The sequence below is a fragment of the Prinia subflava genome, chromosome 12, assembly GCF_021018805.1.
Source record: "Prinia subflava isolate CZ2003 ecotype Zambia chromosome 12, Cam_Psub_1.2, whole genome shotgun sequence".
In the NCBI taxonomy this organism is placed as follows: domain Eukaryota; kingdom Metazoa; phylum Chordata; class Aves; order Passeriformes; family Cisticolidae; genus Prinia; species Prinia subflava.
Genome location: NC_086258.1, coordinates 13,946,985 through 13,966,651, shown reverse-complemented (window position 1 = coordinate 13,966,651; position 19,667 = coordinate 13,946,985). Strand labels below are relative to the sequence as shown.

At 41.4% G+C, this 19,667-nt stretch overlaps 1 protein-coding gene and 1 long non-coding RNA gene across 5 annotated transcripts in view; one reads left to right on the top strand and one right to left on the bottom strand.

Annotated features, from left to right (window-relative positions):
• CEP112 (centrosomal protein 112) overlaps positions 1-19,667 on the top strand; it is a 153,133-nt gene that overhangs the window by 119,189 nt on the left and 14,277 nt on the right. For all 4 annotated transcript variants that reach the window (XM_063409467.1, XM_063409466.1, XM_063409465.1 and 1 more), the window contains exon 24: positions 17,466-17,555. In XM_063409467.1, coding sequence (XP_063265537.1) covers positions 17,466-17,555 — 90 coding nt within the window. The remainder of the gene's footprint in view (positions 1-17,465; positions 17,556-19,667) is intronic.
• LOC134556924 (uncharacterized) lies at positions 716-13,096 on the bottom strand. Its single transcript, XR_010081958.1, has 2 exons — positions 12,775-13,096; positions 716-3,108 (listed from the first exon to the last, which is right to left on the bottom strand). It is a non-coding gene; the product is annotated as an uncharacterized LOC134556924 (long non-coding RNA).

Genomic DNA, 19,667 nt, shown 5'->3' with positions numbered 1-19,667 from the left:
AGAGCTAGTGCCTGCCTTTTCCTCTGAACTGCAGTCCAGATTTTTCTGACAGGTTTAAAAGTTGGTATTTTTACTTTTTTCTACATTATCATTGTTGTCCTCAATGTTTTATTTTCCCTCCAGAAGGTACTTTGCTGCTTGAAGTCCTTTTTATTCCTTGTTAGCCCCAGAAGGGATTCCACCTGTCTCCAAATTATGGAGTTAAACATTCTATAAATACAGAATAAAATATCAAGTCGTATACAGTTAAACTGTCTTGCTTTTAATAATGTGGACTATGCTAGTTTTGCACTGGATAAATGGGGGAAAAATTCAAAACCAGCTATAAAATTCACTGCTTTTAATTGACAAGACAGGAGTAAGAGCACTGAGAGGGGTCCTGGGTAATCAAAAAGGTGCAGACAAAATTGTCTTATTAGTAAGTGTTGAGTAATACTGATGTATGCCCACACAGTTTGTAAAGAAGGGCAGACAAGGTTTAGAACTATGTTATAAGAAAATGGAAATCAGCTTTTTCAAGGCTGCTGTGATGCTCAGAGTTTACTGCTGCATTTCAAAGGCGTTTTTCTCTCCAAAGAGCAGAAGGACTTTTATGTGGAGGAGAAAGTGGTGCTTAAAAAAGACAGAGCTGGGGAGATACCCAGGAGTTAGGAGGCAGAATGCCCGGGAGGAAGAGCCTGTGCTCTAAAGTCTGAGACTTTACTGGAGAGAGAGGAAAAAAAAAAAAAAGATAAAGATAAAAACAAGTGTCTAAAGCCGTCCAAAGACAGGGCATCTGTAAAACAGTCTGTGCACAGGGCTGTGTAGGCTTTCCAAGGGCTGTGCTTTGTTCCAGTTCCAGTGAGTTCCTGGAACGCAGCCTCCTTCCCTGCTCCTGGAACAGCCTTGGCTGCAGGGCTCCTGCAGCCGTGGAGGTGGAAACACAATCTGTGTGAGCCACGGGTCCCACCAGCAAAAGGGTGCTGGGGAGAGCGACGCCTTCAAAGCAAACCTTCCGCGGGCCACAAACGCTCATAACTCCTCACTGAGGGGTTTTAAAGGCTGGCACAGCAAGGAGAGCTGCAGGGTTTGGCAAGCAGGGCTTTGGGGATGTGGATCTGCTTTGTTATCAACATCTCTTTTCCCTGAGACATCTCTCTTGCGCCGTGGCTCGTCCCAGGGGCGAGCTGGAGCAGCACCAGGTTGCCCTGGCTGATCCCGTTGTGCCCACACCACTTCCAGTGTTTGTGTCCACATCCTTTTTTTTTTCGTATGTTCTGCTGTAGGTTGCTTTTGGTTTTGTGCTGGCTGCTCCAGGGGTATCAGCAGGAGAGAGTCACTGAGGATTTCAGCTTTGTGCATTAAAATGCTGCTGCCAAAATGAGTGTTGACTTTAGAAATCTTCAGATTCCACTTAGAATTTTCTGCTGGCTCTCCAGCTTTATATGTAACTGAAACTCAAGAAGATCAAATATCAAGAGTGTTTTTTAAAAAATGGCTGGCTAACACTTTTGAATGGCAGATCACAGGGAAATAGAAATATCTTTGTTAAACTTCACGATTTTCCTAATAGTTGGGCTTTTCTTAAGTGTAACAAGAGAAACCTGGAGAATCTGATGCCTGTGCATGGTAACTATTTACCAATATTTAAAGGCAGGGTAGGAGAAGAATCAAGTGGCCAGTTGCACTCTTAGACTTTTTGAAAGGCATTGGTTTAATTTTCTATAAAATGGAATGTTTTTTCCATCCAAAATGAAAATACCTATTGTTTTGTTAGCATTAAAAGATTACTTACAAAGAGCTACAAAAGGAAAGCAGCCAAAGCTGCCATGTTCCTGCCACTTCCTTACGTCAGCGGAGCTGCGAATAAAAGAAACTTTCCAAGTTAAGGGCTGCACTTGAAAAGGGAAAAAAAGTCTGCGGTGACTTTTATCTGTGTATCCAGCAGATCAGATGGCAAACTCACCCCAGAGCTGAGCAGGGGAGCAGCTCCTGCCTTTCTCTGGAGCCCCAGTGGTGTGAAACAGCACCAGATACAACATCAAAAGGTCCAAATGCGCGTCGAGCGTGAAGCTTGGGGTTTTTCAAAACACCTGTCTAATTAGCTCAGCTCGGTGTTTGCCAGCTCTAGCTCTGACTTTCTCACAGTTGTGTGCTGAGCAGAAGTGGCTTTTTCATCTCGGAGATTTGGGTAAGAGGTTAAACCTACAAACACTGTCACCAAACCTGACCCGGCGGCTCCTCGGCACAAACCTATCCCGTTTCCTTGCAGCATCAATCGCCCCATTGTGCCCAGCTAGAAAAGGTGAGGTGGAGCTGTTAGCCAGTTTTTTCTGGGGGGGTGAAATCATTTTAATTGAATGTTATTATCAGCCAGTCCTTGTGGTTTGACATGGATTCAAAGTGAAGCTGCTCATCCGCTTAGAGAATGCGTAGGCACTAATGGAATAACCTCAGCGAGTTTTCGGATGCCTCCATCCTCAGGGAAATTGGTTTGACTTGCCCTTCAGTGGAAATTTTGTGTACTGTTGGCAGCCAAAGTAGCACTGGAGTCCAGAAGCAGGAGCAAGTCTGTTCTGTGTGTTGTACTCTGCTCCTTTTCCCACTAAAATTTGTGCAGAGAATATTTTCTGTTTGTACCCCTCACTGCCTTTCAGCCCAAGGAACTTGCCTCTCTGTGTTCATACAGCACGTGTCTGTGTAATGAGAAGGAAAGCTGGATTAGTTTTATTGAAAATGTACTTTATTATCCAAGCTTGTTACATGTGGATTTCATGTCCATCCTGCATTGGAGAGTGGGATGCCTTTCCTGGGAGTAGTTCACTGTTGCTGATTCTTGCACCATCATGTCTTGATTCACTGATGAACAGGATCTAACTCAGTAAATATTTGATTTGTTGACCCTTAAAAATATTCATGAGGAAGACTGAGGGCTTGAGGCTTATGGAGAAGACTGTGAACTTCAAGGCTGAAGCTTTTTCTGAAGTGTTTCTGTGCAGGCATCTGTAGTTTTGTATCTTTGGCCTCTTCAGGAAGCCTGACTGATTTATGGGGCAAAGAGTTCACCTGTTTTCTTCTTCAGGGGTCTGTCTATGGAATTTATTCTCAGGAAACTGAAGTAAGTGTTGCCTACAAGATAAAATTTAGGACTTTAAATGAACTTCTTGGCAGCATCCCCTCTAAAACTGCCAGATAACAAAGGAGTGGAAGAGCAGTAGAGCAGGAATGAGTCAAGCACAAACAAAACCTTACTGCTCCGAGTAAGGAGGAGAGCACAACCACTTTTTAACTTCTTCTGTTACTAAAACTGTCTCTGTTTATTTCTGGTTTAAGCCTTCACTGCACTTGAAGTCAATAACTCAATTAAATCAACATGTTTTAATAACTACAAAACCAAATTCTTCAGCACTGATGCACCTTCATGTACAAATCTAATTCCTGATACAACTCAGAGTGACCTGCAGTGGTGTTGGAACTGCCTTCACTGGCCTGGACAGCCAACTGTGAGACCCAAAATTTGTGTTTCCAATGTTGAATTTGTCTCCTGCATTTATTTCTAGAGAAATAAATCTTCAGTGAAAACCCTGGATTGCCAATTATGAAGAGTTCATTAAGATCTGCTGAAGTTCAAAGCAAAACCATCAGTTCCTCACAGGTCAGGGCAGCTCTTCTAATGGTTCCTGCTTTGCCTCCAGCAGCAGCTCATCCCCAGAACCTGTTTATTTTTCTGCCAGGGCTCTTGGCAGGTGAATAGAGTCACATCAGATCACCTCACTTGTATTTTCTGCTGGAAACCCATGCCCTGGATGTGCCATTTTCCTGGCCAAGGATGGCATGAGATCATGGATTTCAAACCAGGCCATGTTGGCCTTAGAAGACAAAACATGCAATGCTCTGTTCACTTCCCTCTTGAGATTTGCCAAGTCCCAGCTCAGTTTTGCCCTGGGGTTTGCTGTCTCACAGTTCAGATCATCCCAAAGGAGCAAAGCCTGGTGTAGGGAGGAAGGAGAGCATCACTCATCGTGTCCTGGAAACAGATCAGATCATTTGTGATACACAAAGGAGTGGATCCAAGTTCTAGAACCGGATCAGGGGAAAACAAACCAGTCCCTTTTCTAGGGAAATAATTAGTTAGAACATGGCAGCACTAGAACTTCACACAGATGTGTTTAGGAAAACACATCATTTGTGCACTTCCAGACTCACAGAATCATTAAGGTTGGAAAAAACCTGAGATCATTGAGTCCCTCCAGGCTCCCGAGAGTCGCTGTCTCAGCAGCACAACATCTTCATTTCAATAGAAGGTTGTGCTCTCTCTCTTTTCAACTAAAATTATTGAAAATATGTTAAACCCTAAAGCGCTGAAATGTTTTCCATTCCATTTTCCACGTGAGTGCCCAGGGACTGCCACGAGCTCCCACCTCTGTACCATGGTCATCCTATACCATGGTCATCCTCAGCTTTTCCATTCCTGCTGCCAGCGTGACTCCCTTGCCACCCTGCACCCACCTTTCCACCCCAGGATGTCACCTGGAGGAGACCCAGGAAGAGGATGTGCTCACCCAGGGAGGGGTGATGCCCTCAAGGAGTGTCCAACCCCCTGCACACACAGCTGGAGCCCCGGGTGCTCTCCCTGCTCTGCTCCCTGCCAGGTTTGTGATGTACAAAGTACAAACAAGAACACTGAACATGAAAAGTGAGTTTGTTTGCTTACTGAGAAGCCTGGCAAGGGCAGAATGGAACTGGATAAATAAAAATTGAGGCTGACAAATGTTAGGTACCTGCAGGAACACCTGCACCACCAGGCCAAGCCAGGACTCTGCAGGCAGCTGGAGGGGGAAATGCAAGGTGGGTATTGACACTCTCTGGCTCCAGAAAACAGCTCCATGTGCTGTATTTAAATAACTCTTACTTTTGTTTCTTCTGTCAATATAATTCATGTCCTTTCCAGTTCTGCACTTGTAATTCAGCGAGGTAAAACAGCAGTTAATGAAGACTATATAACAATTTGGATATTATCAGTGGATTTTGATTGTCTGCCTGGAAACACCTTTGACCACAGCCAAGGAAGGACTCCTACCTAATGCATTGTTTTCTTCCTGCTACTAGAATAACACACCACTTCTACTCAGTGTTCCTGGCTGTTCATAATCATTGCATGGAAATGTGTGTTTGCAAATCAAGTTTGGCATTGCTGAGCACTCATTTGTGTTTCTAGCTCAGCCTTCATGGTGGGTATGAAGAGCTGATGTCCCTTCTCCATCTCAGCAGAGGCCAAGCTCGTTTGTGCTTCCCTATCAGACCCTGAACTAGACCAAGATTTGTGCAACTCTGCCAATACAGGAATTCTTAGCTTTTTCACACTGTGCCACATCATGTTTTTCCTGCAGTTTTTGTCTCAGTTGTGATGAGGGGAAGGTTTTGGGATGCATAAAGATCGACTGAGAGATGTTAATGTGTGGCTGCACAAATGAGAAACTGGTGGTGCTTCAGAACTTGATCTGTTTTCTGTTATTTTTAGTTCTTTTGTATTTTAAAAATGTCATCCATATAGGAATGTTTGGAACTATTTACACATATTTTTAAATAAATCTTTGTGTGCCTTTTGGGGGTGTTTCAGCTGCCTTGTTAGGACCCTCTGGGTGTTCCTGGGAAGCAAAAGCAGGGGGATATCTTGGGGATGCCTGTTAGAGTCACAAGAAACTCGACAGAATTTGTGCTGTGTGGGACTGAGTTCCTCTCCTGCCTTTGCATTTTCATGTAAGACTTTTGTGCCACAGCAAAAAGATCTTCACACTCAAACAGTGCACCTGTATCTGAGGTACAATCACAATAGCAATTGTGTTGTACCTATAGGATAGAGAAATAATTTGTGTTATTAAACACCGTGACTGTTTTCTGTGTAAAATAATAATTTTCTTTTCTCTTGGAGTAATGTTGGCCCCTTCATATAAGTTGTGGAAAACTTTGTTTGCAGAAACAAAGCCATTGTTTTAACTGAACCAGCAGAGTTTCAGCTCAAAACTGGGCTGGAAGAGACCTAAGAAAAAACCCCACAAACAAACAAGGAAAGCCCAAAAACTCTCAATGGAGATCAATCTGCTTTGTCACAACTGTGATAAGAGCTCTTGACACCCCACTAAAACTCTCTCTGAGGCACAGCAATAGCTTTGGCCAGTGTTTTCCCTCTCATCCTCTTCCTAGCTTGCCTGTGTATAAATTACACCTTGTTCTTACCTGTACTAGAGAAACTATTAGCAAAAAATGCAGCATGGGTTTGAATGTTTAAATAATTGCTTTTAAGGGAAACAAACCCAATAAATTGAAACTAGACAAATTTTAATTTTTTTATCAATGATTCCAGTTCAGCTGTAAAGAATAAAACAGAGTGAATGAAATACAGTGGTGAGGACTTCCAGAAATGAGTTATGCAGGAATTAGAGTAAAATATTTTGTATAAAAAGCTATCAGAAATATTTAAATAGGTCATGGAGCCTGACATTTTTCCTTGCCATGTGTGTATGTGTCTGTCTATCTAAAATATTCTGCAACTACTTTTGTAGAGCTCTAAAATGGATGGAAAAACTTCTGAAGAAACTGAAATAGATCTTCCCCATATCTAATTTGGAAAAAAAAAATGAACTTAAAGGATTTTAGAAATGTTTAGAAACATTGGCATTATGACAGCAAGAATCTCTGTCATAACGTCATATGATTAACTAGATCAGAAACGTTCTGGGATGTTCTGATCAGTTATGTTAATGCCTCTTTTAAAAAGTATAAAGCTAATGCTGTATAAAATAGATACTTGAAAAACAGTTTTGGTTTTCCTCAGGCTACTGAGATTAGAGTTTCGTAATCTGTTTGACCAGCTGCAGAGGACGTTCTGTTTCATTTTTTTCTTTTTAAGTAAATGAGCTTCATCTCAACATGATTAAAAAGTAAAAAAAAAAATAATCAGGCTTCAAAAATACTCCATTTTCACTCATACTTTTAAATAGGAGCAACTGCATTGTCATGTCTTGTTGCAAATGTAATTGGGTTGGAGGTCATTAAAGACTTTGAACAAAAGAATTTCCAAGTTTCCAAGTGTGCATCCTTCCCTGTCAAGAATCACCCCATTTTTGGCTTCCAGACATAATTTTAGCAGATATTACTTTGCTGCCTCTTACATCTCACATGTGTTGAGTCAAGCTCGCTCTTGTTCAGTTCAAAAAGCAGTGGTTTGCCTTGCGAGTTAATTTTGTTGATTAAGGTTACTTTGAAAGGTAAAAAGACATTATTAGATTTCTTTGTGTGTGCCTGTGTGCGAGAAAATGTGTGTTATTTTCTGTAATGGGAGAATTGCAGCAATACTGAGCCCTTGATTGCACAAAATAAATAGCTTTTCTTTCATTCTTACTGGGAATCAGATTGGCCTATTGATTAGAAATATCTGAGCCTTTCATATTTCTGTTTTAAAAGAGCATAATAAAATGAGGGGCTTTGTAAGGCCTGTTAGAAATGTTTATATTTCCAGGTCCTTGTAAATCCATGAGGAGCAATGCATTTTAAAGAGACATTTGCAGAGCACCAGGGATCTGCTGGAGCCTCTGGGCTGGCTCCAGGTGTGAAGTATCCAAACACCCACTTAAAGTGGCAGTTTGGTGATGAACTTGGTTGGGAATGAAGCCCCGGGCAGCAGAAGATCGCCTCGATCAGCCAGGGATTGATAAATCCGCTTTATCTCTGCCTCGATCCGCCAGTGATTGATAAATCCACTTTATCTCTGCCTCGATCAGCCAGGGATTGATAAATCTACTTAAACCTTCTCCAACTCATTGCAGGAAGTTCTGCCCGAACCCCTGATGTTTGTTTTTGCAGAACTGTTGTTAAGAGTACAGCAAGCAGCAGAACCAGATGTTTTGCTGGTTAATTTGTATTCCCAACAGGAGTTTTTCACTAGCACGGCACTGACGGGGCGTCTTAGACGTTCTTGCGACAGAGCATCAAAAATTCAAGAAGTTGCCTAAAAATGTTGAAGCCAACATCAGGTCTTCACAGGGAACCTGCTCAGAGAATGGCAGACTCCTCGCCGTTCCCTTTGATTGCAGAGTGTTTAATAAAAAGCAAATTAGGAAACGAAAATTGTCTTGCAGATCAATCAGGCACAGCGGTTCCGCCCGCTCAGCATTATCTGTCAGACATTAACCTGATTGGGAATGTTGTATTTTGTGTAATAGTCTCAAAATCAGACTGAAAGATTGACTGAAAAAATACCTGAAGTATTTTGTGTGTGCTCTGAGGCTGATAACAAACTCTGCAGTTCAAGTTTTAATAACTCAGGGGGAGCTAAGAAACTTCAAAAGCTTCGTGATAAATGTTTTTGACAAAGCGTCAGCTGAACATTAGGCAGAAGCTTGGTAAATCCTCTCATAAGTGGTTTAAAATGGAGTTCTGAACTTTTCCTTCATAAGTGTATGCTTAAGATGTCATGGTATCTTTGGGTTTAAAAGATTCGTTTTATCTGGTAAATGTGCACCATTGGTGTTTCTGCCTAAACCTCGGCGAGTGCAAGGGGAAAACAGTTCCAGGCTTTTCTCCTTTTGGCAGCCTCTGCTCTTAACCATGACACTCGTGCAGGCTGGGAAAAAGTGGGAGCAGTGTTAAAGCAAACTACAAAATTCTGCAAGTAAATTTTACACTAAATCTTGCAGCTGACAGGCTTTGGATTGATTTCATCACAGCAGCCCCAAAGTGTCCTGGTCATAGGCAAAGCACTGCTTGGACATGGCAAGTGCTTGTTGGGTTTTGTGGCCCGTTGAGAAAAGCAGATGAAAGCCAGTTTATTACAGCCTTTGAACCTTGCCTCTCTTTCCCTCCTGTCACCTGAGCCACTAAAACAAAGCAAAAACAATCCCCTCCTTGGCTCCCCCTGACAAAAATGCCCGACTTTACAATTTATGCTGCTGTTTTCTTTGAACTGTTATCTCTGCAGGACCTTATGGCATCCTTTGCCTTTCAAAAGAATTGGGTTTATAATGTCCTGCGGTGAAGCCCTGACTCAGCAAAATGCTTAAGCCCCTGCCTAATTTTATGTCTACGAATAGCCCTGCTGGTGCCTTCAAGGTATATTAGGGATGTATCTTAGAATCATGGAATCTTGAAAAGATATGAGTTGGAAGAGACTTTAAAGCCCATCTTACCCTTCCACTGACCCAGGCTGCTCCAAGCCACATCCAGCCTGGTCTGAGACACTTCCAGGGATCCAGGGGCAGCCACAGCTCCCCTGGGCACCCTGTGCCTCTCACCCTCATAGGGAAGAATTCCTTCTAATAAACCCAAAGACTTTGCAGGAAAATGATCTTAAAACTTTGGTCAGCTCAACTAGCTGTGTACAGAAAATGCTGAAAACACATCAATATCCTACAGGAGCAAAGCAGGGGGAAATGGGCGTGTTGGCAATCCCAGCAATGCTCAGTGATCTCCAAAAGGCACCAGGTGAAGTCTGATGTGGAAGCGTTACGGGACTGCTCAGGAGCTAATGCTGATGATCCCAAGTTTATAAAGTACTGCCAGTCAGTCTCTTGCCTGTGAATTGTCAAAAAATGAAAATAGCTTATGTTACAGCCTGCCACACTGCAAAATGTTTGCATATATTTTTCTTTTATGTTAAATGACCTACTTTAAATTTTTTTTTCTCCTACTGCTGGAGAGACTTGATTCTGTTCCTAGAGTCAAATTATTCCTTTTCTTCCTGAACCCCTTTCTTTCTTTCTTCCCACAGTCCCTCAAGGGAAGGATTTGTTAGACTTCCCAGGGGCATCTCCTGCTGGCAAATCTCTGAAGCCACAGCCTGCTGCAACAGGGAGCTCTTGGCTGGTGGGGATGGGCAAAGCCCCAGCTTGGAGAATTTTGTAAGATCTCCATTCCCGTTTTGAAATGTCAGCAAAGTGAGCCAAACTTCCAAAGGTGCCGTGGAGTACATGGGAGCTCCTGTTATTCCAAGTGGGAGTTGCCTTTGGAAATTATGCCTTTTGTCTGATTTCTGACCAAGGAAACTTTTTTTTTTCTTCCCATAATGGCAGCAGAAAATGTGCAGCCAGTTCTTGCAGGGACACATTTACGACGGTATTACCAATTTGCATTTTCATTCCGTGTTGTAATTCATGTTCACTCTTCATGAAATAGTGTTTAGTGGTTAAAATTAAATTTTAGGCATGGAGAGTCACAGATTTGCTGTCACTGCATAGCAGGACAGTGTGCAGAGCAGCCTTTGCAGGTCTCCCCCTTTCCCCCACCCATCCATAGCTCCACCAGATCCTGAATCTGGACTGATGGTAACAGCCTGGGAAAAGTGAAAGTCAAATAGGAAAGAGAGATGTCAAATATCGCTGAAGGCATTTTAATTTCTGTTCCTGAGGAGCAATAAATTTTCTGTACAGTCATAATAGCAATTGCAATGTACCTATAGGACAGAGAAATAATTTGTGTTATTAAACACTGTGACTCTTTTCTGTGTAGATTTCCTTTTCTCTTGCAGTAACGTTGGCCTCTGCATATAGGTTGTGGAAAACTTTGTTTGCAAAAACAAAGGCATTGTTTTAACAGAAACCACAGAAATTTTGCCTTTCATATTGAATCAGTAGCATAATGAGTCGTGGAGCAATAGTTCAACATCAAAGGAAACTTTTTGGATATATAGTGTGTTGCAACAACAGCAAAAAAGTTCCCACCAGAAAGGAATTTTGCCATATGTGAACAGCAAACATATGTATTAGGTTAAAACCAGAAGATTTCCTTTGCTTTGCACCAAAACCGAGAGAGAAATAAATACAGAGGATTTTGTTTGCAGTGTTATGGGCAAGAGCTCAGTGAAAACCCAAAAAGCCTTGAGGATGCCCCAACAATTTGGCTGAAATTCTATTTCACTTTTTAAAACACCCTTGTTTTGCTCTGACTCATGGCATTACATCAATGGTCTTCACAGATATATTTGCCCAATTTATTTATGGTAGTAATAAACCCAGATAAATCTATTTATCTCCATGAAATATTTTAGTGAAATTAATGATTGTTTTTAAAAATCTGGATGGGATTCTTGGCTGCTTCTTTTGGATAGAGTTGTATTCGACTCTAAATTGTGAGACCACTTATTGTAAAGAGGTTTTTGCCCAGACAGCCCATAATTCTGGTTTCATGGGGAGATAAAGATTTTTAAAATGAAATGTTTTAATGACAAAATTTTAAAGCATCTCCATGTGTATTTCTGGAAGAAAATTCTCTTTAATTTTTATTATCATTCACATGGGGGTTTTTTTTCCCCCTCAAAGTTCCAGAGATTTTCTTCTCATGAACGAGGAGAGAAAACACATCAATGGATGTAATTTGAATTTAGAAGGCACTTGAAGAGAGGCCTGTATTCAGAATTATTGTTGGCACATGTTTTGAGGATGTAAAGTGGAAGCCTTCTTCTGTGGGCATTAGTAAGGAGATAATTAAGACTACAGTAGGTAATTAGGGTAGCTTTTATTACTGCATCTTTCATTAACTAATTATATTAATTTGGTAACATTTGAAAAATTCTTTGAAGATGAAAAGTGCTAACTCTCACTACCTTTAGTGGTAGCTTTACTCTGCACTGGTCATAAATTTCAAGGGCTTTTCTTGATACAGATGCACATCCATATGTGCAGAGTTGCTAATAAAAATTACATATTTCTTATAAAAAGAGACTGATGTTATCTGGCAGAATCTGATCAGGATGAGCAGCAACTTTTCTTTCTGTTTCAAAGTGAAAATATGTTGATACTTAATGTTTTTTATTGGGATAAAAATATTTCAAAAAAGGGAATTTTCCTCTTTTGAAAGTGTCAGTTATTTATTCAATCCTCAGAGCAGAGAGATAAATGGCTGTGATCCACTTCCCATTGATGTGATGGGATCAGGAATCAAGCCTTGTCTGCTCTCAGGAACATCCGAAAAACAGGAAATTATTTCAGGTTAAAGATGGAAAACATCTCACATTTGTAAAAAGTTTCTTCACAGTTGTAATCAATACAAAGAAATTAGAAATTGTGATTGTTTCTGTTTATGTAATTCTTCAGAACTTTCAGGGAATCCAACACTTTTGAAAAATATTCTGTGGTTAAAGGATAACAAATCAGTTTTTATATGTTAAAGACCAAATCCTTCCTACATTCCCATTCCATACTTGTTCCCGGGATTCTTCAAACTCTTTCTCTTCCCAGCTTTTAGTTTATTTAGATTAAGCCCTGTAACTAACACCAAAAATTAATTCCTGCCTTGACAAGGGATTTTGGAATGCTGGCACTGCACCTTTTTATCTCTTTAGGGCTCCTTGTGAAAACTCTGTGCTTTACAAGTTGGGTTTTTTTTTATAAACCACCTTTTTTCCCAGCCTCAGTCTGCCCCTCAGGTATCCCACAGAATTCCTCTGATCCTGAGCATCATCCCAGCTTTCCTGGAGCCTCACAGGCCCAAACCCCTTTTGGGTCTGAAATAAACTGCATTTGGGTCTGAAATAAACTGCATTTGGGTCTGAAATAAACTCCTTTTGGGTCTGAAATAAACTGCATTTGGGTCTGAAATAAACTGCATTTGGGTCTGAAATAAACTCCATTTGGGTCTGAAATAAACTGCATTTGGGTCTGAAATAAACTGCATTTGGGTCTGAAATAAACTGCATTTGGGTCTGAAATAAGCTCCATTTGGGTCTGAAATAAACTCCATGAAACGTTTTGCTGGAGATAATCCATCCACAGTGGGATAAAAGGGGGAATAAAAGGTGCCTACCCAGACGTGCAGCTCAGAGGTTCCTTTCTCCTTCCACATCAGTGTCCAGTGGCTCTGGATCCCCGTGACTGGGATGGATTCATCCCCAAATTCCACTCCAGGTCCCCAAAATCTGCCAGAATATTCCAGCGGCGCCTTCTCAAAGCCGTCACTTTTCCCTTCCCTCCTTCCCGTGCCTCTCGATGCTGTGTGAGACCCAAACAATGTGATTTTATTTTAGGAACCTTTCCATTTTTAGAAATAAATCAAATGAGTTTTCCCTTTCTCCAGCTGTAATTCACCCACATTGTTGCAATGGAGCTTATTATCTCATTTACATTTTTAAGAGCTTTTCAAAGTGTAGGATATCTGGGCTGGAAAGCAAAACATTTGATTTCTTTGTTCTCTGGCCAACACAAAGCACTTCCAAGGTCAGGTATGGTGTAGACATTCAACAGCAAACATGTTTACATGGCATTTGAAAGCCCGTTTAACTGAAAACAAAAAAAATATTGTCTTTATAAGAGTGATGCAACTCAGCTTAGCACAGCTGAGGGACAGGAATTCATGAGAACCTGGAAAAATTTAACTAAATAAGTTTTGTTTTCTGTTCAGGGGGGGGAAAAAGCCTGTGACGCCTAAAAATTGGCATGGATTTTTATTTTTAATCCCTTTTTCTTCATCTCAGCAGTTACTAATCATAAGCTCTGCTGCTCTTTGGGCAAAATGTGACACTCTGAAGCCGTAGAATAAAAACTGCATTTCTAAACAAAACAAAACATTGTTTAATTTTACAAAAGAGATGTTCTGGGGTGTACCTGGGGTAAGTCCTCTGCTGTTTTTAAGGGTAACCTACAATGCAGAAGCTTCTCTGTGTGATTCAGAGAGAGATTTGAGGTTCTGGTAGCTTCAGGAATTGCCATCAGCATTCAGGCTCTGGCCACTGCATGTGAGGCTTTTGGACTACAGAGAGAATTTTCAGTGTGATCTTCAAAAAGGTGAATTATTCATGATATCTCTCATGATCCCTCCTAGAAAATTAAAATCATGGGCAACAAACTTGTGTATTTCTAATTGCTATTTTCAGAGTTAATCACATGCAGGAATCTACAGCAACCATGAGATTTTGATGTTACTTTTTCATTTTGGCACGGCTTTGATCAAATGCTGAACTTTTGGTTTTACTTCTTTTTGCCATTGCGCTGATAGAATAGCTGGAGGACTCAAATGAACATTAATTACTCATGGAATTTATGCAGCACAGGAACAGTCCAAAAAGGGTCCAGTTAAAGGTATTTGTGACTGATCCAAGGAGTTAGCTGTGTTGTTTTTTTGCCATCCCAATACAAAACCTGCCAACAGCCAGTTACGATGTGATTCGAAAAATCTGGGAGTTCATACAGTAAATTCTAGTTTGGACAAATGGTGAATGGATAACTGGAAGAGTTGTTCGTTTGCTGTACTTACATGCTATAGTAAAAATACCTTATTTCTAAATTTAAATTTAAGACATTTTCTGCTCTCCTAATGAAATAAAACATGTGCGCTCCGTGCTGGCAAACACTATCTGGAGTAGGTGAACCTAACAAAGGCTGTGTTATCTGAATTTCCCAAATTAAATGACTTTCAGATGCATTGCAAGCCCTCAGATTTAAAGGAACCTCTCATTTTATCCTCTGCAGAAGACATTTGTTGTAGAGAAGAGAAGTAAAAATGGAGAAGTTGAGGGAGGAAGGAGCAGGGCCCCAGTTCTCTTTGCTCTGTTGTGCAGGGACAGTTTGAGATCGAGTTTTGTACTCAGGACCTGCAGATAGGGCTGATACAAATCTGTTCTCTGCCACAAACACATTCATATGGACTCACAAGTATTTAAATGCTATCTCTTGGCCAGCTTCAAAGTCCTGTGGAAGAGTCAAACTTGCTCTTGAGCAGAAGGGAAAGATGAGTGATGTGTGATGAGGTTTCACCCTTCCTTGTTTTTCACCATTTGGAAAAGCTGACCCTGAAAGAGCAGGAGGAGATGGGTCATACTGTGTAATTTATCCAAAATGTGCTCCAGGAATGTTCCTGAGAGTCATCCTGGACTGGTTGTGAATGGGCACTTCAGGGTTATGGCAGGATTTTTGTCTAATTAATTGGGTTTTTGGTGATCTTCCTGATATGTGGAATGACCCTGCTCCTTATTGCATTTCTAGATTGCTCATTTTAGCTTGTGTGCTTGTTCGTGTTTTACCTCAAAGATAGATGTACAAAAAGCAAACAAAAAGCCTGCAGTTCCCACATAATTCCCACATATATTTCATTATATTAATGCAAATTCCTGGTACTGTAAGACTTGTTGAGTATTGAAGATGGGTTCTGTATTCAAAGCCTGGATTTCAACATTTCTCCCAAGCTGCGATAGTATAAAAGTCCCTGGGCAGATTTGAAGTTCATGCTTGGGTCTGGTTACAATTTTTGGCATCAGAACATGTAACAGTCTTACAGCTATAAGACTTTAAAGTTAATGCCTGGCATCACTTCAAAACAGCGTGCAAGATCTATCATAAGTAGTCCTCTTATCTTATCTCAATAGCAGTTTCATCCTGTAAATTATTGGAGAGTGCAGGATTTCGGTGCTGTGGAAAAGAGCGAGGCATTTTTGCTGTTAAATCTTTGCACCACAAGGACTTTTAATGATCCTGAGTGGTGCACAGGTACCCTGGGCTGCTGGAAGCAAACATCAACCATATGGCAGGTCCTGCCAGGCTCCCTGAGTCCGTGGGGTTGTTGGTCTCTCCTCTCAAGGGAAGGGCAGGGGCACCAAGGGAGGTTTAGGTTGGATATTAAGAAAAAATTCTTCACTGAAAGTGTGGTCAAGAACTAGAACTGCACAGGGAAGTGGTGGAGTTGATGCTTTCAGTTTTATCTTTCGTGTATCCCAGCCCCTGTGGTGCCCAGGGTGCAGCTCTGAGCTCACACTCAGGCTCACTCAGCTCTCTGCACACAGCATGGACACAAAACAAATCCTTCTCCTGCTGCACACCCAGGACAACTTTCAGCCCCAAGAGCACAAACAAGGGGGGCTGCAGGGAGGAACAAGAAGGATGGGACCTCCCAGCCTGGAGCTGCAATTGGACAATTCAACCCCAAAGTGCAAACGGAGCAAAACTGATCCAAGGGTGAGCCCTGGGGAGCGTTTGTCCATTTGGGGACCATTTTGGGTCCCCCTTGGGTGCAGCCCTGGCCAGGCTCTTGTCCTGCCCAAGGTGGATCCTCAAGGCCTTTCAATAAATCTCTGCTTTATTCTCCAGCTCTGCCCAGGCTCTGTTCCAGCCCAGCCCTCCCAAGTCATCAGAGTCACCATCCCTGAACGTGGCATTTTGTTGAGTGACCATTGTAGGGTTGGTCAGAGGCTGGACTCAATGATCTGAGAGATCTTTTCCAGCCTTAACAATCCTGTGATTCCAGGCTGCTCTGCAGAAGGTCTCTGTGCAGCTCAGCTTTTTTTAAAGCAGCACTGGAGGCTCCTTCAGTGACATTTGCAGCACAAGCCCCTTCCCGGGTCCAGCCCCGTGCTGCTTTTCACTGATGGGTATCAATGCCCCGATTTCCTGCCATACAAAAGACACCTCAAAATATTCCCTTTCTGCAGCCACAGCCGCCTCTGTGTTGGTGTCAATCCCCCATCCACATTGTGCACTTTGCTTGGAGTCAGCACTTGCACTTAACAATGCCTTTATTCAAGCTGACAACATCACTAAGCTTTTAGTAAATGTGTAAGTAAATGTTAAGCGTGTATTCAAACATCCAACAATGAGGAGGAAACTTTCAAAACAAACAACAAAAAAAATCTTTGAAACTTTGTATTGTTTGTTTGGTGTGTATCTGTTAGAAATAACACAGACTATCAGCTCCTTGGGGCACGCTGTTCCTTTGTTAAGCATGTAACAAAAAGATCAAGGCTCTGAGTGACTGCTGGAATAAAAATAAATATATAAGGAGAACAATCATGACAAAATAAATTTGTCTATGCATTTTATGAGCTTGGTTTAGGAGTGATTACTTCTGAACTAAATAAAGATTGGGTAGTTGTGGTAAAGTGACACGATCATAATATTCCTTTTATTTATTGCCGTTTCTACTTCATTTGTAGATCACATGCTAGATTTGACTACAGGGCAGGAGGGGAGCCCCTCATCTGGGCCAGCATCCCACTTCAGTAATATGGAATACATTTCCACTCCAAATTCCAGACATTGTTTTCCAGAGAGAGGATTATTCTTGCTTAAAGAAAAAAACTGTTGGTACACTGCAAAACTGCTCCTAGGAAGCTCAAGGTGGTGCAGATAGGATGACAACAAAAACCCAGGACATTGGCAAATGCAACTGTTGCAATATTTCCATTTGCCTTCCAACCTTTGAGGGTATTTATTACATTTTTAGGATGAATAGTCTGTAAGAAGATACAAAAATAATGTAATTTTAGGATGAGTAGCCTATAATAAGATAGGACTTTTTAGATGTAATTACTCTTGTTCAGTCAATGGTCCCACCAGTGCAAAGTGACTTTTTGGAGTGGCCAAAGTGCCTGTGTCCTGTCTTAGCACCAAGTTCAGCTGGACTCCCTGTGCTCCACTTCCTTCCCCAGCTCATTGGCAGACATCACCTGGAAGTTTTGCTGCCATCCCATGTTTCTCACGTGTGTTTTGCATCCCTTGCTGTTGTTGCAGGCCTTGGAGGAGGAGGTGGAGAATTACCGTGGGCTGCTTTACGATGCTCAGAGGAGGCTCCAGCGCAACGAGCTGAAATCCCAGGAGCAGGTACTGGGTGCTGTCCCCACCCCTCGAGCAAGGAGGTGCAATGGTTAAAAATAATCCCTTCCTTCAAAGCAAAAGCACATATTTTCCTGCAAAATTCTCAGCTAGCTTTCTTTTCTGTTTTGTTGGTAATGAAAGAGAATTAAACTGTCTGAACCCTTCAGGCAAATACTTATCTGCTGCTCTCTTTTGCAAGTTGGTATTTCAGCTATTCTAGCTGTTAAATGATGCATTTATTTTGAACTGGCTGTTTGCAAGTGACTGTAGTGTTTTAATAGAGGTTTCTGAGACTATTCGAACCTGTTCTTTAATGGTTTGTATGAAGAGAAATATAATTGGACAATAACAGCTAAAAATAATCTTTAGTCCTGATCTTCTGCATTCATTGTCCAAACATGTCTGTAAACAGTTTCAGATGATTAATAGTGCTAAATTTTTTTCTGGACACTTCCAGTGAAGTCAGAGATTATTTAGTGTGCTTTGAGCAAAATAGAGTGTGGTGTTTACAGGCAGTGTTGGAACAGAAAGTCAATCATCTGCATCCAAGCAGATTAAATTGAAATATTCAGGAGAATATGGAGGTGATGAATGCCTGAATCAGATAGGAATTTATGTATTTCTAATACAAATCAGGTTTTGAAGCATTTGAGAACTTTATTTGGTGCTGAGTAAACAGTATCAACAGCATATATTCTACATAAAGCATTTCTAACTCTTTACCTGCAGGAATAATCAGTTGAGGTGGGTATAGAAAATTAATAATCATTAATTTCAAGTATTTTTTCCTCAGCTTTATCATCCTCCTGGCACATGGGAATTCTCAGTCACCCTTGGTGTTTAATTGATGTATTTCCTCTCTGGAGTGTTAAGATGAGCTGTTCCCTTCTGCCACCTCTGCCTCCCAAATCCAGATGTTGGGCCAGGCTCACCCCAAGCTGCAGTGCCTGGTGCAGTCAGTGAGCTGCCCTACAAGCTTTGCATTTTGGCTTCAGAGTCTCCTGGAAAATGAGGAAAATCAGCTCTTTACAGCATGGTTGTCCCTCCCAGGGAACAGCGCTGGCTGCACGCTGAGAGGGATGTCCTCTTCCAATTTTTTTCCTTTTTTATGTTTTATTTTAGTTTCTGCCACTGCCATTTTGCCTTCTTTTTTTTCTGACCCGTTTTGAGAAGGATCCAGAAGAAGAAATAAGAAGTGATTCATGAAATACAGAGGTAGAAGGCTGCACATGCAGATTCACAGGATGCCTTCAAGGTTTCCTCTTACATGAGCATCTGCTCCAAACCAACTTACAGAACTCAAGACTGTCCAGACTTAATTAATGAAGGACTAATTTGGATGGTAACATCCTGTTCCTGAGTGTAACAGAACAGGAATGTTATTTAAATTGCACTGTGCTGTCCATCTTTGAGCTTGATGTGTTGGCAGATCTGGTAGAGCCCATCTCCAAGTTCCTCAGTGGTCTTGTCTCTGCCTTTCATCCATTGGGATTTCTGAAGCAGCTGGAGCTACTGAAGCTGGGTTGCTTTAGTTGGCTTCGGTCTATTTTGCAGGCAAACATTTTGGAAGTTGTTCCTTGTCTCCTCTGTGACCGGTTAATTCATTAGTTCTGCTTATCTCTCCAGAAGAAAAATGCAAAAGTGACAGCTCTGACATGTTTCCAGTTACTGGATTTGGCCAGGCTACCTGTAAACATGTTCATCAAGTGTTAACAGTAGTTAACAACTCATCAGCTGATCAGGGATTTGAAATATTCAGGGCAGTAACTTGCTTTCTGCTTTTACCAAATACTGTGTGAATCAGAATTGCATAAAACATGGAGATTTGTGCTGGCACCATTACAAAAGCCACTTTTCTAAGCTTTTACATGTCTATAAATAAGGAGGAGAGAGGGTTAAAGAGCTTCTGTTTTTCATTAAAAGGAAAAAAATCTCGTGTTTTGATTCTATAACAACAACAAACAAATGAATGAGACATGAAAAAACATTTTGTTGTGCTTTTAATTAAAACTAAAAAGCTGTTTCTCGTTATGGCTTGTTGGGTGGTATCTCAGTGCTCCATGTTGGCCGTTTTTCCAGTGCAGTGTCCTCATAACTCTTCAGCCTCTAAGAGTGACT